General features: G+C 45.4%; 1 protein-coding gene across 1 annotated transcript in view; it reads left to right on the plus strand.

Moving 5' to 3' along the window:
- Positions 1-23,914, plus strand: part of IQSEC2 (IQ motif and Sec7 domain ArfGEF 2) — a 185,415-nt gene that overhangs the window by 11,081 nt on the left and 150,420 nt on the right. Inside the window, 1 exon segment of the mRNA XM_063119176.1 lies at positions 19,766-19,795. Within this exon segment, the coding sequence (XP_062975246.1) occupies positions 19,766-19,795 (30 nt within the window).

Raw genomic sequence — 23,914 nt, forward strand, 5'->3', positions numbered from 1 at the left:
TGGATCACACATGCGCTCATCTCCTTTAAAAAAACATTTTTTAAAAAATGGCGGGGATGACACCCTCCTTCCTCCTGGGATGTTGCGCTCGCATGTGGATTAAGTGGAGCATCTCGCAATCAGGATCTCGCAAGATCCTCCCCACTCCCTCCCTCTACACTGGTATGGTGTAGAAAGGGCCAGAGGTAACCACCCAGTGTTATCTGATCCAAGCCTCTGACTCATGGTCACCTCATTGTAACTTCCGATTCAACCCTTTCACGGCTTTGAGGTTGAAGTGAATTCATGGGCTTGTTATTCCATGCTAAATGGTTAGCTCCGTGCATGAGTGCACAAATTCTCCCTCCTCTCTCCTTTTCTCACACAGCTGTGAGGAACTCAGAAGCTTTTGCTTCCAGTTTTAAACTAAACAGAGTTTCTTGTTATGTCTGTGCTCAGTTAGTTTAAACTTTGATTTGTAACAAGCCAGGATCAAATTGTGGTTTATGCTCCTGGCTTGGTCTCAAACCATAAGAACATAAGAGCTATGCGGGATCACATCAAAGGCCTATGTAGTTCAGCGTTCTGTTCCCACTGTGGCCATAAGGAGCACATAAGCAGACACGAACACCAAAGCATCTTCGCGCTCATGTTCTCCAGCAATTTGTATTAAGAGGCATACTGCCTCTGATTCTAAATACATCGTCATCATGGCTAGTAGCCATTAATAGCCTTTCCCTCCATGAATTTCTTTAATCCCCATGTAAAGCTGTCCAGGGCCTCAGCTAGACCTAGCGGTCTAGCGGGACGGAGGGGTGAAGATCCTGCAATATTTTTATCACAAGATCTCCCCCACTGTTCACACGTGGCATATGATGACCTCAGAGGGAGAGGCGTCGCGCCCGCCATTTTTTTAAAAAAAAGAGGCAGGAGCGCTCGTGCGCAAAAAAGGTAAGTCCTTAAAAAAAAATTCCCTGTTCCCTTCACACCACTCCCAATAGGCGCAGGTCCTGACTCCTTGTGAGTAACCACGGGGAGCCGGGACAAACCGTGACGCCCAGCCACACCAGCCCTAAAGTGGAGGGCGAGATCCATGGACAAGGGAGGGATCCTGGGATCCCCTGTGCATCATGTGGACACAGAGGGACGATCCTGGGATAAAGCCCCGTCTAGGTACGGCCCAGGTTGGTAGCCATCACTGTATCTTACGATAGCAAATTCCATAGTTCAACTCTGGTTAGTTTAAAAGCAGAAGTGAATGCTTGCGATCTCGTCTTCATGGCCATTTTAGAGGAGGGGACAGGATCAAATGTGAACCCAAGGCTTGTAAACGTAATGCTAAAATATACATTAGTGTTATGTCCAAACCGGGCCCTTGTGTAATCCAGAGGTGTGCAAAACATGGGCCTCATGCACCCCTGCTACTCCCTGCCGCACCACCAAAATTCACAGAGGCAGCGAAATCATCAAACAAGAACAAGCTGAATTTGACCCCTTTACCGCTCCTTAGCACTGTGCCACTGAAATTCAGTGGGAAACCGCTGATGGTTTTGTTGCTGCTGAATTCAGCACCGTGGCAGCAGCAAGAGTGTGGCCCATGGGACTGGGGGGGGGGGGGCGTAAGTGGCCCCCAGACCCCCTGAATTTCACCATTGCTGGTGTAAATGAACCAATCGCATCATATGGATCATGTGGTTGAGGCAGGGAAGGGCACACTGAGGGAGTGATATTCACTTCAGTGTTGCGGCCTTGTGCCCATATCACTTTTTAGTGCTTTTGAAAAGTTCTGGTAATTAATGGCTCTCTTTGAGTAGCTAAATGGCTCTCTGTCAAAGATGGGATATCCCCCCCCCCCCCACACCCAATGAAAAGACACTACAGGGGAAAAGTGTGAAACTCTTCTTGGGCTAGCATTGGATGTTTTCAAGTTCTGAAGAGCATATGATGTAAAATATAAGGCCTAGTCTTGGCGGTACAATTCAGATTGCTGGTGTGGACTCAGATAATGGGACAATCCTCCTTTATTCATTTTATTCATAGCATTTCTATCTCACTTTTTAGCTAAAAAGGCTCCCAAGGCAGCTTACAAAAATATTTCTGAAGACAGTCCCTAAAAAACATGGCTAAATCTAAAAAACATGGCTAAAAGGAAAGGGTATTGGGAGGGAGGAGGGGGAAAAAAAAAGCAAATTTGGATATTAGATTCTTAGTTGCAAAGTTCAGCAGGTCATGGACAGTGGGGAAGTGGTCCTCCACCTCTAATGGTCTCAGTAGTGACCGTTGGTAGCAGGACAGGGCTACATATATACATAAAAATCTTTGCATAAAGAAAACTGTAACAGAGAATTCTTGACGATATGCCAGTTTTCTGTGCAGAAAGATAAATAATATGGAGGAACGTTCTACTACCATGTGAGCTCACCCTTTCAGTTTGAAGTGGTACAGCCTAGACAGTTGTTCATTACACCTGAGACTAACCCCTTGACACGTGGTAGTAAAATTGTTTGTTCAATTGTAAGATTTCATACTTTAGATGACATCCCCCTCATCCAAACCGGAATCATGCAATATATACATGCATTTAATAAAAACAAACGAAGAAAGCCAGGCTAATTGAAGTTATAAAAATCCTGCCCTACTTATAGCTGATGCTAATAACTTACACTCTGGTATAAGTAATGTATACGCTCATTATGGGAGATAACCACACTGCTAGGAGGGGAGACATAGGGGTGTACAAAATTATGCATGGTGCAGAGAAAGTGGATAAGGAGACATCTCTCTCTCTCTCTCTCTCTCTCTCTCTCTCTCATATAATACTAGAACCCGGGGTCATCTCATGAAGCTGATTAGTGGGAGATTCAGGATAGATACAAAAAAGTACTTCTTCAGATGGCACATAGTTAAATTATGGAATTCACAACCACAAGACGAAGCTGTAGTGATGGCCACCAATTTGGATGGCTTTAAAAGGGAGCTAGACAAATTCCTGGAGGAGGAGGCTATCAATGGCTACTAGTCCTGATGGTTATATACTGCCACCAGTGTCAGAGGCAGTGTGCCTGTGTACCCCAGTTGCTGAGGAACATGTTCAGGAGGGTGCTGGGGCACTCATGTCCTGCTTGTGGGTTGGACTCGATGGCCTTGTTAGGTCCCTTCCAACTCTGCTATTCTATGATTCTATGATTCTTGTGGGCAGCTGGTTAGCCACTGTGTGAACAGGGAGCTGAACTAGATAGACCCTCTGTCTTATCCATCAGGGCTCTTTTTCTGTTCATAACTCCAGTGGTATGTGATCGAATACAACTCTGGATGTGCCTAAGAAAGAGGATCCACAACCACCCTCTCATTACCTCTATCAGCAGCGATATTGCTATGCATAATGTGGGTGAATTCATGAGCAATGCATTAAAATGGGCCGTTTCCTTAAGCATTGCTGAAGCTTATAACACAATCCTAAGCATGTTTAATCGGAATGAATCCCCTTTCAGTTCAAGGGGACTTACACTGTAGTTGGCGTGTTTAGGAGTGCAGTCTTAGGCGGCAATCCTATACACACGTACGTTCTCATTGAACTCAATGAGACTAATTTCTGAGTCAAGATACGTAGGATTGTGCTGTGAGTTACGTGTGGACCCAAAGGTGGCTTGTTGTATCTGGGCTGTACCACTTCAGATTACAGGTGGGGGAGCTCACACATGATGGAGCAGCCCTCAATACTGCTCCACCCACCCTTACCCCAATTGCCACTACTTAGAAAAATAGTCGTAGGGTAGAATGTAGGTTTTCTTGTTTTTGTATGGAGGAGGGTTTTTTTTCCACCAGGCCAAAGTCTGCATCATTAGCATTCCTACCATCCTTGATGGCATGACCCTTCCTGGGCAGAATTCCCTCTAGCTCTCCCATGAAAGGACATCCTTAGATATCAACAAGGGAAAACACTGAATGTACTCAAACTGTACATTTTGTTAGGAAAATGTAGATGTAGCCACAGAATTTGACATAGAAAACAACAGGCTACAGATTGAATGTTTGATTAATTGTGTTTATATCCCATCTTTTCCTCCAAGGAGCTCCTCCCCATTTAATTTTCACAACAACCCCTTGAGGTAGATGCCTGGCCCAAGGTCATCCTGCCTGTGACTTTCATGGCGAAGTGAGGATTTGAACCCGGGTCTGCCCAGTCCTAGCTCAATACTCCGTCACACTAGCTATACCACATTGCCAGATGGCTTACCTTATCTTTAATTGTAACCCAGACATGAAGTTTGGGTTACTTTTGTAGAAGTGTGCTTCTTTGAAAGGCTGAGCCAAACTCCTCATTTTTAAAAAAGACAATAAAGGCAAAGTTGCCATCACTTCCAGCCAGTTGCTTCTTAGAGATTCCAGAGTCCATTACATTTCAAAGGCCCCAAATAATTTCATATAGAAACTGATACAGGTAAGATGGTAACATACCTCACATCGTAAGAAATGGGTAACTCTTGGTGGCAGGTCCCCTTGACTGATGATAGTACTTAAGGTGTATCAAAGGAGGCTCTGAATTTGATGGGTCATTGATTTGGGTAGAGGAATTATTGTTCTAGCTTGAGGAAACTATTTAGCATTTGACAGACATAGATAACATGGAGGAACCTCTGACAAAAGAGGCAATAAATTAGATGTAATTAGTGTCTAAACAATGTCCTTCCTACAACCTTTTATGCTGCTATGAACAATATGGCTGCCATATTGCTCATAGCATACAGCCAATCACATATCTATAGTACTATAGGGAATACAGCCTCCATAATCACATTTTGTATTTCATAATCCTGTCATCCATGGTTCATCTTCATAATCATGGTTGTGTGTGAGGCAGTGGTTACCTTTTCTACATTATCTTGCCTGCCATTATCTTCCCTGCACATCTGCCTCTGAACATCCATGTGTTACATGCAGAGGATTTGGGGAAGTGTTCAAAGCACATGTTCAGCTCACACGGGATGCTGGTGAGGCCTGCTACGCCTCACTATTGCTCCGTGTGAATGGAGAATGCCACATTTCCCTGTGGCTAAATGCTTTTGCAAGGCAAGATGGGTAGTGGAAGGCAAGCCACCTTTCAGGGAAACATGTCTGCCATTACTCTCATTCTCACTGAAGAATCCCTAATCTGTTGCCTAAATCCCCAGGAAGGATTCTTCCGAGAACTAATGGGTTAGAGAATTGCTGTACCACAATTAATTGTGACCTCTCTAGCCACATAAAAAAGGGTGGTTAAAGTGTGTTAATTAAGGGGTAGCATATTGTTGCGTGATTATGAGAGTTTGTCCTCCAAAGCCTTAGACAGATCTAAAACCCCTTCCATTGTAGATTTACAAAAGGCTCTGTTTTTTCAGGCTTATAGCAATATGTTGACATCTTTATAGAATGCTGTTCTTCCGTAGGCACCCTGTGGAGCCCCATCAAGCTCACTGAAGAAGCTTTCTAGATAAACAGTACCATCAGGGGGTAAAACTGTTCCTGGACTATACCACTTCAGACTACATAGGGAGGGGGATTATATGGATGAATGCTCCCCCCATGGAGAGGAAAGTGTTTCCTAATAGAAATGTGAAGGAGAATGCTAGGCTTGAATCTTCTTCTCCAGACCTAGTTTTCTTTCTTCTTCTTCTTCTTCTTCTTCTTCTTCTTCTTCTTCTTCTTCTTCTTCTTCTTCTTCTTCTTCGAGGAATATTCTGTCATGCAATCTCTAACACGTAGTCTGAAGTTATATAGTCCAGGCACACTTTCACCATATGGTACTTTCCAGATAAAATTGTTATGAGGAGGAAGGGAAGGGGTCTCCATTCAATTTGATGGATCACAGAGTGTACAGGCCTACTTGATCTAGACAGAGCCTCTTCTTCTCTTTCTCTCAACATTGTCTCTAGATGTTTCCTTGATACCAGTCCTCAGGAACCATGTTACCTTACGATAGTGGGCATATACTGCTGCTTGTCGCCATGTTTGATTTCAAGCAGTAGTGCTGTGAAGATGTTCTCCTGTCCCCCATGTATACCACGCACATAGTATGGGAAGCAAGAGTGTGCTTGCTGTCCCGCCCCTGAAGTTGTCGCCATGCCTTCATTGGACTGTGTGAAAGGGGCCTGTTCACACATACAACTGCATGAGTATGGACCTTCCAGATATCCTGATCGTGCCGGGTTTTAGGTATATGGAAGGCCTATGTGCCTACAGTTGTACATGTGAAGATGCCACTTTTGTGAAGATGTGGAGGTTAGGGCCTGGGGTTTGTGGGCACATCGAAGTCAGTGGCAGGAACAGCAAGCACAGTTCAGCTTCTTCCTCCACGTGTTTGACATACACATCTGTGAGTGTGGCGAAACATCTGAAGAGCCTTTGTGTTTTTAAACTATAGGTTTGTGTAGCAATGTAAGAAAAGAAGATAACGATGAGGACTGAGGGTGATCCTAGGTGATCCTAGGTGGACCTTAAGATCATCCACAGGGGTCCTTCTCCGTGAGCCCCTGCCGAAGGAAGTGAGGCAGGTGGCTACTAGGAGGAGGGCTTTCTCTGCTGTGGCACCCCGGCTGTGGAACGAGCTCCCCAGAGAGGTTCGCTTGGTGCCTACATTGTTTTCCTTCCATCGCCAGCTGAAGACCTTTTTATTTTCTCAGTATTTTAACACCTAACTTAAATTTAAACTCTGCTGTTTTAATTTCATATTTTAACCTATATCAATTTCTGCTGTGTGGTTTTATCCTGGTCGTGCTTTTTATATTGTATTTTGTATTTGTGTTTTTAAATTGTTGGTTGTTTTATTGTGCTCTTCATGGTTTTAATTTCTGCGAACCGTCCAGAGAACTTCGGCTATTGGGCGGTATAGAAATGAAATGAAATAAATAAATAAATAGGTAGCAAGTCAGGGAGTGGAGCTGTTCACTCAACAGCTGATGTGAACAATATTATTATAATTGATCATAAAGGCTGGGCTCAGTGTGTGTTTGGTCAGCGTAGCATCCCAATGGCTGATCTTTTAAAGAATTTTTTTTATTGGAATTTTATATGTAGCAACTCATTAAGCAAAAGCACAGCCAAAAAAACAAAAGATCTCAAGATGTAAAAGTTGTAGGAAGAACATTATGAGTAGTCTGGTGATTGATTTCTATACAAGAGGAAGCTTGTGCCCCAGTCATCTTAAAGTGAGGCATTATCCAATTAGATCTTGCCATCGCATCACATGAGAACTTGGTAGATGCAGCAAGATTCCTGATTTCTGGGGGGAAACGTCAGATTTGCTGGCAGAGCTGCCCAGTGGCTCCAAACGGCAAAGTCAAGGGCAGCTTACGGTTTTGAAGGCGCCCCTTCTATCGAAAACAACAATGCAAGTGGGCTCTTCAGCCTTCCTCCCTCACCGGACAACCCCCATCCTCACTCCAGCCAGAGTTTTGGTTTTGGTTTTCCAGCCCTGCTCCCACAACCCCTCCTCTTGCTGCTGCTATATGGTGGCTTTTGAATCTGTCCTCCTGTCATTTTCAATCAGGGAGTGCCTCCTTTGCAGCTGGCTGACTGGCTGCGACGTGGACAGTAAGGTTTGATTTGCAGCAGGAGGAGCGCTGGGCCGTAGCAGGACGGGGCTGCGATGCGGTCGGCAGAGCCCCTGGGAGGGAGCGACACAGCAGTTTGAGCCGGGTACACAAGACCACAGCCTCATACTCAGCAGCAATTCATCTGGAATGGCTTTAAATACTGCCCCTTGGTTCCCATACATGCATTTGCTAATGTAAATTAGAATCCTTATTCCACAGACAAGCATGCACTGAAAAGATGGGATAAGGCTACCCTTTTCAAGAAAAACAACCTTATTAGTTTGATTGGTTTAACCATTGATTAAACCAATGGTTAAACTATCTCCTGTCACAATGCATTTATAAAGTCTGTAGCCTTTTCTCTCATTACATGGGGATTTGAAAGATGACAACGAGAGCTCCGGTTGTACCTGAACCTAGCTTGCTATTCACACTGACAGGATCTGCTTCTTGGATCACCTGGTGGAAGGTCTCCCCTTTTTACCTTCTCCAGCTTCCGGTCTGCTTGATTCCACATGACATGCTCTTGAGTGTGTATTTTTTTTTTTGGAATGAAACATGCTAATTTCAGTTTAGGGGGAGGATCTAACTGCATTAGGAGAAAGGTATTCAGGGGAGATTTTCCTTTAGGAAGTGCTGGCTCCAAACCTGACCTACATCAAAGCGAAGACCAATGAGTTTAAAGCAGGTGAGGCATGAGGACCAGGCTGGTTCAGTCCTGAGGCCTAGGTATCAGCAGCCCCATGGAACAATGGACGAAACAGTGACTTTTAAGGGAATGTTTGATTCTGGAACACTGCTCCAGATTGGGAGGCCGCCTAGCTGGCTCTGAGCAACCTTTCTTCAGTGATTGTTTTTTAAGCAGTCAGTCCCACTCCGTGACTTGAGTTTGGACGGTTGCCAGGAAACCCCAGTTTGCTGACACCGGGATGCGTCTCCGAAGTCCCTAGGGCTGTGTGAAATGTCATCGGCTCTAACCAGCCTGATAAGTGCAGCTCCGGCAGCCTGTACACATACGTGTGTGTGTGCATGTTGTTTGTGGGGAAGCTGACATCATAAAGCCTCCCGGCTATAACTAGCACAGGATGGGGTGGTGGTGAATTCATCCCTTGCACATTGCAGCTGTATTTGTTTTTCCTTACCCAGGGATGAGATGTTTCAGCTCTTGGAGAAAGAGGCAGTTATTAGTTACACAGGAACACTCATTGGGCGCTTTCTGAATTTTCCTATCTGGAGAAAGCTTCATGGTAGCCTGGGCTAGGACAGGGGAGGGTAAGAGGAAAGCAAATTGACCAGGCAAGGTGCAATGCTAAGCCAAATGAAACAGCAGAGTCAAAGGGAAGAACAGAGTGCGTTATTTGGGGTGGGGGGTGGGGTTTGCAGGTGAGTCTTGCTTAGGAAGGCCCGAAATAGGCAATATTGTGTTTTGTTTCACTCTCCCCCCACCCCCCGGGGGGGTACACTTTGTCAATTTTCTCCCTGACAGAGCCCCTAACAGAGATCAGTGTCTGGCCGCGTAATCAGTCTGCGGAGTGGAAGTGAACACAGCCCTTGGGGAACATGCAAGGCAGGCTGGAACCTCGCATGCCCTTTTTGGCACTGCTGCGGCATCCAGCAAATTGTAGCGGTGCCAAAACAGAGCACAGGCTTCCTATCCAGCTCCCACCCCCGCCCTGTCCCTCGGCGCCATTTCCTGCGCACCAAGGCCCTAAGGCAGATGGCAAACTCCCAGGCGTGTTGGGCCTGATCTGGGTAAAGAGGTACAATTGAGTTCATGTCAGTTAACAAGTTGGCCAGTTCATTTTGCGGCCTCTCTGAGGCTGGAAGCCGGCAGCAGATGGTACTGCTGGCATGTGCCAGGACAACGGACATCTGCCAGGTAGTCAGGGGGTTTAGTGAGAACCTCTTCCCCCTGCCAGTCCAGCACCTGTTCCCAGGAAATCAGCATACCACCCTCCTCCTGTAATCCATCAGTTGGGGCCAGAGACTCTGCAGGAATAGCTTGGTGGCTCTTCTCATAAACTAGGTTTGTGTGGGGATGAGAGCCAGGCCCGGGAGCAAGAACAGTTTCCACCAGCTGATTTCCTGATCTGGGACTGTGGGTGGACTGATATGGCCATTCATTTGATCTAATACAGAGTTCATTGGCCCCCTGTCATATGGTTGTCTTGGTGATTATTCCGTTTCCAAGAGAAATTGCCACCTTGGTACGTGTGCTAAAAATCTTCTCCCCATCATGCTAATTTTGATGTGCAGGGTTTTGCTCCTTCTAACTGAGGGATGAGCACTGAGAAACGACACCCCAATCTGATGTGGTGCGGTCCATCAAGGGCTGTACCACGCGACGCTACCAGTGGTGTAGTTCAGCCTGTTCTGCTTGCTTAAAATAAGCCAAAGGAGAAAGAAAATCATAAATGTGTTACTTTAAATACCGGTGATTTGAAGTCAGACTTGATTTAATCATACATCTTTTTTGGTGCAGGCAGGTAAGAGTATAAGAAATGACTTGAAGTTTGTCAGGAACATCATAGTGGATACGCTAAACTACCAGCTGCTTTTAGAAAGATGAATGTCCTCCTAAACAGGGCTGTTGTTGCAGCTTGCCAGTGGAAGCAGCAGCATTACAGTCTGAAGAACAGAGCCTTCCTTAATCAAAAGAAATATAATTAAAGACAGTGATCGATTGATTTAGGATGCAATCCTATGCATGTTTAGACAGAAAGAAGTCCTCCAACTCCCAGCTAGCTGGGGAATGCTGGATGTTGTAGCACGTGTTTCTATCTAAACATGCATAGGATTGTGACCTTAGTTAGTTAGTACACTTAATACCTCTCCTTTCCTCTGAAGCAATATATATGTTCCCCCCACAAACATATTTTATCCTTACACAATGTTGTGTTCCGTTCAAACACATAGCTGCAGTGAAGACATGTGGCCACCTAAGCTGTCTCTCTTTGACCTGCAGTTACACAAGTCTCTCCCAGACATCCTTCAGCGATGGAAGTGCTCAAGCAAGCCCCTCATTCTCAAAGCTTTCCTGAAACCAGCCTTCTGTATTGTCCACAGATGGATTCTGGTATTTACACTAGAAGGCATAGCTTGCTACATATATCCCCAGGGCTGGTTTGAAAATGGCCCTCAGGTTTCATAGAATCATAGAGCTGGAAGGGGCCTACAAGGCCATCGAGTCCAACCCCCTGCTCAATGCAGGAATCTACGCTAAAGCATCCCTGACAGATGGTTGTCCAGCTGCCTCTTGAAGACCTCTAGTGTGGGAGAACCCACAACCTCCCTAGGTAACTGATTCCATTGTCATACTGCTCTAACAGTCAGGAAGTTTTTCCTGATGTCCAGCTGGAATCTGGCTTCCTTTAACTTGAGCCCGTTATTGCATGTGTCCTGCACTCTGGGAGGATGGAGAAGAGATCCTGGCCCTCCTCTGTGTGACAACCTCTTAAGTATTTGAAGAGTGCTATGTTGTCTCCACTCAGTCTTCTCTTTTCCAGGCTAAACATGCCCAGTTCTTTCAGCCTCTCTTAGCTTGTAGCAGCCTCTTCCAAGCTGGTGCTCTCAGATGTGTTTGGACTACAACTCCCATCATACACAGGGTGATGGGAATGGTAGTCCAAACACATCTGGAGGGCACTAGGTTGGAAAAGGCTGAGCTGTACCCTTCTGAGAGAACCTCCGCAATACTGAACTCCTAATGGGCACATCTACATTACATTCTTCTTTTAATAGTCATTTCCCCTTCCCAGGAAGCTCTCACCACCAATTGTCAATTCCCAGGATTCTTTGGCAGAAGCCAAGACAGATAGACTGAGGGGAAATCCCCTCCCCTCCTAGGTGGCTTTTCCCATTGCTGTAACTGCTCTGAATTGTTAGGAAGTTCTTGCTCATGTCTAATATAAATCTACTCTCCCGAAGTTAAAAGCCATTGTTTCTTGTCCCACCCTCACTGAATAAGCAGGATAGTTACTTTTCATCTTCTTGAATACCGTTTGCGTATGTTTTGCTTAGTTTTTACAAGGCAACAAAGAACACCCAACCACTCATTTTCTTTTCTCTTGGACCAACTTAGAGCTGGTGGAGTTACATCTCAGGGCTTACTCCTGCAAGTAATTGCTCAGGTGGGTGGCTGACTTGCATGAGCTTCAGTGGAGTTGCTGAGAAAAGGTCACAGTGCGTACTTCCGTGAGCAGCAGGGTGTGTTCAAGAAGAAGTTATTGTTTCTGAGGTTTGGGGTGGTGTGGGTTTTTTTGCATCGAAGTAGCCAATATAATTTTCCGTGGGCTGTTCCTCCCATGTTGCTCTGCTCTGACAGCTATGCCACTTTCGTGAGCAGTTATTTTTATTTGCACAAGTAAGCTGAGAAAAACAACATCTACACTGACCTTTTTGACTGAAATCTGTCGACTCCTACCATAGCCACTCACCAGTTTGAGCGAACCTCCAACGAGAAAGAGAGCAACTTTTCAGGTACTATCACCTAAATAGTCAGGAACTGGCACAATGCCCCCCTACCCGCTAACAATGTTCCTCATTGCTTGGAAGGAAGAAAAGGGAAGGCATTCTTTCAGGACCTCTAGCCTGCATGCGCGCTACGGTTGCCATTTTGAATTGTTCGTTGTGGGGCTGTCTTTACATGGACAGCACACTGTGTGATACAATAGCGTGCCAAATCGGAAATGTGATTACATCCATGCCATCAGGAACAGCCTCTACACAAATGTCTGTGGGGAGGGAGGGGGGATGTCTGCGCATTGTAGTGAAGATTCCAGGGCAACCTCTCAGCCTATTTGCTGTCGTCAGAGGCAGCCCTACCTTGAGGGAAGACGAAGTGGATGGCTCAAGTCATGGATTCGGGACCCCTCAAAAGGTGGTATCATGGGGGTCAGATGGATCTTGCCCATGGGACTCAGTCTACTAGTAACTTCCTGTGTGGAAGTTACTTGTAGGAACCTAGGGAGGTTGTGGGCTCTCCCACACTAGAGGCCTTCAAGAGGCAGCTGGGCAACCATCTGTTGGGGATGCTTTAGGGTGGATACTTGCATTGAGCAGGGATTGGACTTGATGGCCTTATAGGCCCTTTCCAACTCTACTATTCTATGATTCTGTGAAACCCCATTGAAATGAATGAAATACACCCTCCTGTTCATTTCGACAAGACTGGTGCATATTAACTACTGTTTGAGAAACTTGGCCCTCTTAAAAATGGGTGCTGGGATTATTCTTGAAGCACCCTAACCTTCATTCCAGTGCCTCATTCTTTGAGAAAGGTGCCATATTTGTGTTGCCTTTCATTTCTTCCCTCTTTCCTCCTGAAAATGGGTGAATGCACCAAGCTGGTATTTGAACATGGAATCTAAGCTTTGTTGTTTTTATTACTACATCAGTTTTTATTATATGAATTTTATTATTGTACGCCATCTGTTGAGAGGGCTCCATTTTTATTGTTGTATGCCACCATGAAAGGCGGCCTAGAAATATTTTAAATAAAATAAAATAAAGAATTACTCACTGAATAGGTGCATGACCGACAATGTACCAACTGCGCCCTTTTCTGGACAGAGATAGCCTAGCTACAGTTATCCATGCTCTGATAACCTCTCGTTTGGATTACTGCAATGCGTTATACGTGGGGCTGCCTTTGAAAACGGTCCAGAAACTTCAGCTGGTACAAAACAGGGCGGCCCGTTTACTAACAGAGACTGGCCGGCGAGATCACATCACACCAGTCCTTTTACAACTTCATTGGCTGCCAGTCCAGGTCCAGGCCCGATTCAGAGTGCTGGTACTAACATACAAAGCCCTAAACAGCTTGGGGCCAGGTTATTTGAAGGAACGCCTCCTCCCATATGTACCTGCCTGGACCTTAAGATCATCCACAGGGGCCCTTCTCCGTGAGCCCCTGCCAAAGGAAGTGAGGCAGGTGGCTACTAGGAGGAGGGCTTTCTCCGCTGTGGCACCCCGGCTGTGGAACGAGCTCCCCAGAGAGGTCCGCCTGGCACCTACACTGTATTCTTTTCGTCGCCAGCTGAAGACCTTTTTATTTTCTCAGTATTTTAACATCTAAATTTAAACTTTGCTGTTTTAATTCTGTATTTTAATCCTATATCAATTTCTGCTGTGTGGTTTTATCCTGGTGGTGCTTTTTATATTGTATTTTGTCTTTGGGTTTTTAGATTGTTGGATGTTTTATTATGTTCTTAATGGTTCTAATTTTTGTGAACCGCCCAGAGAGCTCCGGCTATTGGCCGGTATAGAAATGTAATAAATAAATAAATAAATAAATAAATAAATAAATGTTATTACCTGACAAATGTCAAGTAGGCAGGTCCGGCTCTACTATTAGGCAGGGTGAGGCAGTTGCTTCAGGCAACAGATGTTGGGATGCAGCAGAAGGAGGCAGTGTTGGAGGAGAGAGCAGTATGTCAAGAGCCCTGTCCTGCACCCCTCTGCTGCCTAGGATTGTGCCTGTGATGTACCAAAATATCTTGGTCTGGTCTTGACTATTGTAGGTCAATTATTATTATTTTCCACCCCTTTATAATATATGCTTTATGCTTGAGGCGGAGATTCTTAGCTGTGTTGGTAGTTTTGAATAGAGGGCCTGGAGGAAGTAGAATTGTTCAAGGATCTAGAACAATTACTGCCTCCAGCACTCTATTCAAAACTACTAACTCAACTAAGAATTCCCAACTTAAGTCATAAAGCATAACCATAAAGGGGTGCAAAGAAAATCTAGATTAAACAGTCTGGAGTACATAGATGGGATCTTACGTACGTAGCATTTTAAGTAGAGGCAAATTTCCTGTTTTGTGAGGAAAGATGACGAAGCCGTTTGGTTCGACGCCAATCCATACATTGGTCTGGTGTCATGGTGAAAAACACTTCCTCGTTGTGGGGTCTCATAGCGCCTCTGTAATGTCAGGAAGCTCAGATCACATAGTTTTGCTGCAAGCCAGTGTAATAATAATATTAATAATAATAATAATAATAATAATAATAATAATAATAATATTTATTACCTGCCTCTCCCTTTTGATCAAGGCAGAGAACAACATTAGTGCAATACAGTATAAATCAGATACATAAAATTAATTAAAAGAGCATATAAAATCAATACAGCATCAAAATAATAATCAACAGATCTTAAAAATTCTTGGTTTAACATTCATCTGCGTAGGCCTGCTGGAAGAGATTAGTCTTTATGGCGTATTGATGTGAAGGCCTGGGGGAAAAAACCAGAAAATATCGGCAGGGTCTGTGCGTGTGGGCTAGAATTATTTTTTTTTGGGGGGGACACACATCCCCCTACCAGGATTTGTTTTTGAAACATACCCCCCTGCAGTTTTTTTTCCTGATTTCCCTCCAAGCTTGTGTGTTTGTGAGACATTGGCACAAGAAATAATAATAATAATATAATAATAAGTAGTAGTAGTAATTAGGATGATCAGGCTTCTCCATGATGTGTAGCTGAAGCACATAAGAGAGGCTTCATAGAATCATAGAATAGCAGAGTTGGAAGGGGCCTACAAGGCCATTGAGTCCAACCCCCTGCTCAATGCAGGAATCCACCCTAAAGCATCCCTGACAGATGGTTGTCCAGCTGCCTCTTGAAGGCCTCCAGTGTGGGAGAGCCCACAACCTCCCTAGGTAACTGATTCCACCGTCGCACTGCTCTAACAGTCAGGAAGTTTTTCCTGATGTCCAGCTGGAATCTGGCTTCCTTTAACTTGAGTCCATTATTCCGTGTCCTGCACTCTGGGAGGATCAAGAAGAGATCCTGGCCCTCCTCTGTGTGACAACCTTTTAAGTATTTGAAGAGTGCTATCATGTCTCCCCTCAATCTTCTCTTCTCCAGGCTAAACATGCCCAGTTCTTTCAGTCTCTCTTCATAGGGCTTTGTTTCTAGACCTCTGATCATCCTGGTTGCCCTCCTCTGAACCCGCTCCAGCTTGTCTACGTCCTTCTTGAATTGTGGAGCCCAGAACTGGACGCAATACTCTAGATGAGGCCTAACCAGGGCTGAATAGAGAGGAACCAGTACCTCACGTGATTGGTACCTCACGCCAGGTACTCACACCAGTACCTCACACTTCTTGTTCCCACCTCAGGGTTGTTTCAGCCCCACTCTCTAAACGTTCATTGTTCATTGAGAGAGAGAGAGAGAGAGAGAACCTAATTAGATGATATATTAGAAGTTTGTGATCGGATCTCCCATCTCTTTAAATTCCCTTACATTGGCCATAGCTAGACCTAAGGTTTATCCCTGGATCGTCCAGGGGTCAAACCTGTTCATCTAGGTGACGCACAGGGGATCCAGTGCTCAGGCAGGGGTGAACCCTGGATGATCCCAGGATAAACCTTAGGTCTAGCTGTGGCCATTGTTTAAAAGAAGCACCAGAATGGTGGAGGGGGAAATGGCTTCGATCAGGACTCCAGTTGTAGGGCAAGGGGGGTATTAAACGCTTTCCACCACACTCATTTCCCCAGTGCAAATTGCCCTGGTACTATTTGCCCCCCAAGGAGAAAGTTACATTGGGAAAATACAACTGGGGGGAGGCTTAACTCTCCACTTCCCCTCGTGCTACATTCCTGATGCAGTTCTCCCCCTCAGCAGCTACATTTTTTAAAAAAATATATATTAATGGCTCCCCAGTGTCTTGTTTGGTTTGGCCCCAAATTCTTCTCGGTATGGTACTGTCAGAAAAAATGTGCCAGGAGCCTTCTGTTCAGCTGGTATAATAGGTAAGCCTGTTTTCTCCTTCTGGTGTTCTACCAGTTAGTGCAAATTTACTGGGAGAATTGGCATGCTTATGGTGTTTATTTCAATTTTATTAAAATTATAATTTTAAAAGTACAAAGCAATTAGTATTTAGGCTTTTAACAATGATGGGTGAATTCCCCTGAGGTTGACTCAGAATCGGTTTGATATTCATAAGAGTTTGGAAAAAGCAGGTCTGTTTTCTGAAAGTGTTCTTTCCTACTTCATAAAATTGGCACAGGCTTGCATGTATGTGTTGTTGTATTGTTCTTTGGGAATTGGTTTCACCTGCCCTGCATCCATCCCATATTATTATCCATAGTGAAGATCTATCTTGACATTCACCCCACCCCACAAAAATCCAACATCCAATATTTGCAAGGAGCGATCAAAAGAATTGATTTGCTCTGATAGAGAAGATGCCAAGCCAAAGGCCCTTTCTACACCTAAGGATTATCCCAAGAAAATGGAAGGATCATCCCTGGAGGAATCATCCCTGTGTGTCATTTGCATGCACAGGGATGATCCCGGGATGATCCCTGGAAAAAAGACAGATGTAGAAACGGCCAAAGGCTCCATGATTGGATGATTTCTACCAACTCCGGCTGATGGCCCAGCTACGCCCCTATCTGGACAGGGATAACCTAGCTTCAGTTGTCCATACTCTGGTAACTTCCAAATTAGATTACTGCAATGCCCTCTACATGGGGCAGCCTTTGAAGACGGTCCGGAAGCTGCAGCTTGTGCAAAATGCGGCGGCCAGATTAATAGCTGAAACAGGGAGGTTTGAGCATATAACACCGATTCTGGCCCACTTGCATTGGCCGCCTATATGTTTCCGAGCCCAATTCAAGGTGCTGGTCTTAACCTATAAAGCCCTACATGGCTTGGGACCACAATACCTGATGGAACGCCTCTCCCGACATGAACCTACCCGTACACTGCGCTCAACATCTAAGGTCCTCCTCCGAGTGCCTACTCCGAGGGAAGCTCAGAGGATGGCAACAAGGGAGAGGGCCTTCTCGGTGGTGGCCCCCCGACTGTGGAATGATCTTCCCGGTGAGGCTCGCCTGGCGCCAACGTTGTTATCTTTTCGGCGCCAGGTCAAGACTTTTCTCTTCTCCCAGGCATTTTAACAGCATTTAACAACGTTAAGTTTGTTTTTAATGGACCCCAGAATTGTTGTTTTTAAATGGATACTGTTGTTTTTATACTGTTTTTATGTTTTTTAAATTTTTGTATACTTTTAATGTTTACTATTTTTAATTGTTGTAAACCGCCCAGAGAGCTTCGGCTGTGGGGCGGTATATAAATGTAATAAATAAATAAATAAATAAATAAATAAATAAATGATGTGGTCATGAGGTTCATGGCAACCAACTTGAATTTTGTTGGGAATAAGCAGTTATTATTAAATGACTTCTACATGTGTACCTGCAAAATAGCTGGCGTTGTAGTTCAAGCAGTTTCACAGCATTCAATGAGTTGTGAGTGTGATGACATTCAGGGCTAGCGTTAGGGGTTGGCAGGGTTGGGCACTTACCAAGGGCCGACACCCCAGCCAGGGGCCCACTGATTAGAACCCACTAGGCCTGCGTCTCCTCTTCACCCTTGCAACCAAGCAGGTGGTAGCAATGATGAGGAGTAGGAGGATGAACTGGCAACAAGAGTAGTAAAAGGCAGACTCATAAAGGAGAAGGCCTCTTGAGGGTGTTTTACCCAAGGACCCATGAAAATCTGGAGCTTGCACTGATAAAGAACTTCTGCATATGCACCCCTAAAGCCGTTGGTGTTGGGCACTTGGCCTGCTGGCCACACATGTCTCAATACGTGGAAGAGGACCAGAGCTATGGGGGGAAATGGTGCTTGATTTGTAATATAGGTGCCCTAGCGTTTTGAGCGGGACCGATTCGTATCTCGAACCAGGTAATTACATTGCTAGCCTTTTCTTTCTATGTTGACTTAAAATCTAGTCCCCACTTCTCTCCCCAGGCCTGGTACACTTCATCCCCACCCCAAACAAAAACATTCCTGACTACTTGCTTGTGAGTGTAATGTTCAGTGCCGGCTCACTCGAGGTTGAGATCTGCACCGTGATACAGACATCAGCCTCCCATTTGACTTTCTTATCATCTTGTGATACTGCCCAGATACTGTTATATCCCCCAGAGTGTTTGCTTCACTGATAAAAACAAAACATCTCTTAACACTAGACACATTCTGTGGGTTTGTTGGAGAGGCCAGATGTCCAGGCATAAGACAGCCATGGAAGGACCAGATCAGCCTTTGGGGGTGGTGGAATAGAACGGTTTGAATAGAGAGTAGAACATGGCTAGGACAATCCCAGTTTGGGATTTGTTGCAGGGAATAAGGCACAGCCATGTTTTCATGGACTTAGATTTTGTAGCACCATTGTCATGTTCATTTTCACGGGTGTTCCGAGGGGGCCCCACGCCCGCAAATGTTTTCTCTAAAGTTTAGAGTCCAAGTGCTCCTCGGGCAAGGGAGGGGGATGGCCTTTCGCAGTGAAATTGTGATCCTGCCCTCAGGGCTGGTGCTACCATTGAGGCCACTCAGGCGGCCGCCTAGAGCGCCAAGGTAAGGGGGGCACCAAACACCGCACCCGGAAGCCCCTCTCCCACAGCGGTTCTAAGAGGGTGGCTTCCAGGCGCTCTGTTCTGAAGAGTGGAGCAGAGGGGGGGGGGCAGGCAGCTTCGGAACGGCACGCCTGGAAGTCGCTCTCCCAGAGCAGCTTCCAGCCGGGCATGCTGTTCCGAAGCCGCCCACCCCAGCGTCCTGGTTTCGCTTCGGCTGGGTGGGCGAGATGGTGCCCCGCGCCTAGGTACACTGGGATGGGTGTGGGTGGGTGAAAGCAGCTCACCTGCCCTGCCTGCCCTTTCTCGCTGCAAAGTGCCGAGGGACCACATTGTACGTTGAGCTGCAGTTGCTTTGATAAGGATGGGGCATGCTGGAAGTGGTAGGTCTTTTTTTCTGTCTAAATACATGCATAGGGTTGTTGCTTAAATGAGGTAAAAAAAAATGTTTCTCTTTGGGTTCGCCCAATTGCCCCCTCCCCAGGCAGAGCCCTGCGTGGTTTGTTCTGTGCGGTCTTCCCTGGATACCTTTCACAAAAAGAGGTCCCTTCTTTCAGCTCAGCATTGGTAGGGATTGAGGGCTACCATCAGGGTCAGGGTGTTTCCATGCAACTCTAATCTGTTTCCAAAGGACGCCAGTTTTAAAACTGTTGGGTGAATCCTAAACAAAGACAAAAGTCCTACCATCTTCGACAGCCTGTTTCTTCCGTCATATCCTAATTCACCTCTTAAAACTGTTTAACGCTTTGTCCTGCTAAGCGTGCCTCTTCCAAACCTCCACACCAACCCTTAACCTGGACAATTACTCTAATCTTAACCCTGCTGACCATTTCTGTCTCTTTGCTTTGCAGGTCGGATGGGGAAAATTCAAGAACAGTCAGGTCAGTCGCATTTAAAAATAAATAAAAATAAAAATTCTTTCCCTGTCTTCCGCCCATTCCCTATAGCTCTTGAAATTAGATTCCCCACTCTGCCCCTGTCCCCTGTCCCTCTGCCCCGTTGCCCCCTTCCCACCCAGAGCCCTGCGCGGTTTGTTATGTGTGGTCATCCCTGGATACATTTCTGAGTTTGGGTCTCTTCCTCCATGGAGAAGTAATTAATCCCTATATGTGGCTTGGACTGAACATACGGTGTGGCAACTGTTGGGCAGGACAGAGATGGGGCACAGTAGGATGTGGGATGGTTAAGAAAGTGTATTTTGGTTTAGGTCAAACTCCTGTAGTCATAATGCATATTCATCAAGCACCTACTCTTGTTCTGTATTGAACAAATAATAAACCATGGTCTCTGCTCACAGGTTTAGAATTTGGCCGGTCCATGTGCGTGGACTAGCCAGCCTGGGGTTCACTCCTCCTCTCACAGCACCAGCTGGGACTACCACCACCAGCATCACAACAATGTTTCTGTTGCTGGCGAGGAGAGAGTCCTAGGCCATCCAGCCCATTTCTGTAGTGAGGAGGAAGGCCATTTGCTCCTCCTTGCCACCACCAGCCGCCTGTCACATTTCGTGTGTCTCCTGACTTGATTTTTGCTCCATTTTGATTCGCTGCCTCTTCCCATGTGCCCCTTGAGGCTGCCAGACAAATCACAACATGGGGCACTATGAATGAGAGAAAAGCAGAGGTCCTAGACCTATTTCGGACAAGCCACAGTGACTTGTTTTAGCCTTGTTGCACGCTGGGCACCATTTCCCTAATTATCTGCCTGGGTGTGGCTTGGTGTGTCATCCAAACCCATGTGACATGGCTTTTTTGAAGGGGAAACATCCCTCAAATAACCCATGAGTGTTGTTGGGTCACTTGAGGATTATTTCTCCTGAAACAATCCATGCTGCCCAGGTTCGGATGACATGACAAGCTGTACCCAAATGGATGGTTCTGCAAATCACACCCAGCACACACCGTGGCTTAAATAAGCCACCGTGGCTTGTTTAGCCTGCAATGATTTTGCAAACTGGCCCATTGAGTGGAATAGTCAGGGCTGTGAAGGGTGCAAGCTGACCTGGTGTCAGCAGCTGGATTCAGGAGCTCTGGTTGGCACTAGGTGGTCTAGACCATGCAACCCCCCTCAGGAGATACCCTACTATGCCAGTTAGCAATGGCGGACGTAATGTGGCTGGCGGACTGGGTTCAGCTTTGTGAGTCACAAGTTGTGCAGGACTGGGGTACACTAAGGACTTGGGAAGGAGGTACGGGGGAATTTTCTATCCAATCTAATCTATCCCTGATAAAAAGTGGTGTGTGGAATGGTGACAAGTAGGGACATTTGACAAGTGGGGCTAGAAAGAACTCTTTTATTCTATTCCTACTTCTGTATAGGTGGGCGGGGAGTGGTTAATGGCTAGCATAGAATTTAAAAAAAAATAGTTGAAAAAACACAGCCCTAATTTCCAGTTAGCCTTTGAAGGCTGCCATTTGGGTTATGGGGCCATTTTTGTTCATTTATCACATTTTTACCCCACCCTTTCTCAGGCTTGGCATGCAGGGATCTGTTCCCTCCACCTGCCATTTTGTACCTGAAACATCTTTATGAGATAGATTAGATTGAATGAGAGTGACTGGCCCAAGGCTACCCAGTCACCACTAGTGGCCGAATGAGGAGCTGAACCCAGTTTTCTTTGAATCTAATCTAATCACTACACTACACTACACTTCACTTCCCATGAGGTGGGTTGCTTTACCTGTGCATCTTAATGTGGTATGCTCTTTTTGCCTGCGATTGGTCGCTGCTGATATAGTCATATCCAGTTGGAAAACGGATGTGCCAATCAAATTATACAGAGTCTGGGATTCCATGTTGGCTACACCTATACTAGCAGGCAACACTGTTGCAAAAAGAGCAGGAATGCCGGCTGTAACTACTAGGTACTACAGCCCAAGGTGGTGGAGGGAGGGGTAGAAAGGAAGCATGATATAAAGAGTAGGGGGATTGTGGTCTGTAGGCATTTCTTTTCATCCGCTCTCTGTTTGCTCTTCCAGTGACATGAAATTCTTTTGTACCATAAAGGGTTTTGGTAACATTATCCCTGTGGCTTTCGGATTATGTCTGTATTTTCCCAGCTGCAGTTTGGTTTCGTAAGAGCTGTTTTGTTTTGGCTAGTGCTGACAAAAAAGAATATTCCCTCGGGAGGTTTACAGGTGGAGCGTTGCATAGCAGTGACAATTTCAGTTGCCAGTTTTACGAGTCGCTCATAATATGGAGGAAAGGCCTTTTGAATTACCAGCATGGAAGCTAAAGGGTCTTCCGGTACTCAAAGCACCAAGATCTGATTCTTCAGTTCGCTGCTTCCTTAGTCATGCAGATAACTTCATTATTTTATGACTTAATATCTGCTCTTGGGAGTGGGGGAGCCTTTATATATCCAAGGTGCTTCCAGTTGAAGGACCACTGTTCAAAAAGCATTGTGCAGGTTTTTCCATCTTTCCATCCATAACAGGATTGTTTTCCTAGTAAAAAAATAAGGATGGAAGAAGTAGTGGAAAAACACTGGAGAGTTACAAATGGAAGACAGTGTCATCTGGATCCCCAGTAAAATTCCGTGAATAGCACAGGGCAATTGCACAATAAAAGCCTCGTCTGGAAATTCCCCTAGATTGTAAGACCTTTGCGCCCGAGTCTGCCCTTCATCATGCATCTGTGCTACATGTCCCATAAGACCTGATCCTCTGGTGGGTGAGGGTCTTCAAGTACTTGAAAGACCAATCGTATTAGTGAATAAATTGCTAGACTTTGGACAAGAGAAATACATCTGGGATGTCTAGTTCCAAGTTATATCAGCTTCATCCACACAGAAGAGTGTGTGTGTGCATTTGCAGTATGCGTGCATGCATGGATAAGTGCGGTAATTACTTTCCTGATTAGCTAGGGGAAAACATTTCTTGCTATTCCAAGCTTAGTCAAGGGAATGAATTCTTGCAGATTGAAGCAGAGATAGAGAGGTTGTCGCTGGGCTCTTGGATTCTATTGCCGAATTTGAGAAGGAACTCTGTCTTCGTGTGAGTGTGTCTGTGTTTATAGAATGTAAGCCTATGCGGCAGGGTCTTGCTATTTATTGTTTTACTCTGTACAGCACCATGTACATTAATGGTGCTATATAAATAATAATAATAATAATAATAATAATAATAATAATAATAATAATAATAATATATTTCCATGACCAAGCAAGTTAAGGAGTTGGGTGGGGTGGGAGTGAGTGAGTTGTGGAATGGGGGCAGAGAAGCCAAGAAAGCCAATACTGCCTTTCTCCAGTTCTGGTAGGGGAGCAGGATCATGGCATGGCTCTCACCAGAGTTCCTAAACTCTAGATTCCTAAAGGACTTCACAGGTAAGAGCTGGCAGCTAAGAAATCTCTCTCATTTCCTTTCATTATATTCAGGATGGCTCAAATATGTTACTCTTCCCTTGTGAAGGTTCAATATGGTGTTGTTTATTCGTTCAGTCGCTTCCGACTCTTCGTGACTTCATGGACCAGCCCATGCCAGAGCTTTCTGTCGGCCGTCGCCACCCCTAGCTCCCCCAAGGTCAAGTCTGTCACCTCCAGAATATCCTCCATCCATCTTGCCCTTGGTCGGCCCCTCTTCCTTTTGCCTTCCACTTTCCCTAGCATCAGCCTCTTCTCCAGGGTCTCCTGTCTTCTCATTACGTGGCCAAAGTACTTCAGTTTTGCCTTTAATACCATTCCCTCAAGTGAGCAGTCTGGCTTTATTTCCTGGAGTATGGACGTAACATTTAGTACTGTATTTCTTCGATTCTAAGACGCCATCGATTGTAAGACGCACACTAATTTCAGTACCACCAACAGAAAAAAAGCTTTGATTCCAAGAAATAATAAACGACCCGCGATTCTAAGACGCACCCCATTTTTAGAGATGTTTATATGGGGGGAAAAGTGTGTCTTAGAATTGAAGAAATACGGTAATTCTTGGTAGGAATAAAGGATTCTGTATTAAATGCCTAGCGTTTGCGGAATAAGGTCTGGAGAGTTCAAGAAATCAGAT

Source organism: Elgaria multicarinata, chromosome 3 (genome assembly GCF_023053635.1).
Source record: "Elgaria multicarinata webbii isolate HBS135686 ecotype San Diego chromosome 3, rElgMul1.1.pri, whole genome shotgun sequence".
Taxonomy (NCBI): Eukaryota; Metazoa; Chordata; class Lepidosauria; order Squamata; family Anguidae; genus Elgaria; species Elgaria multicarinata.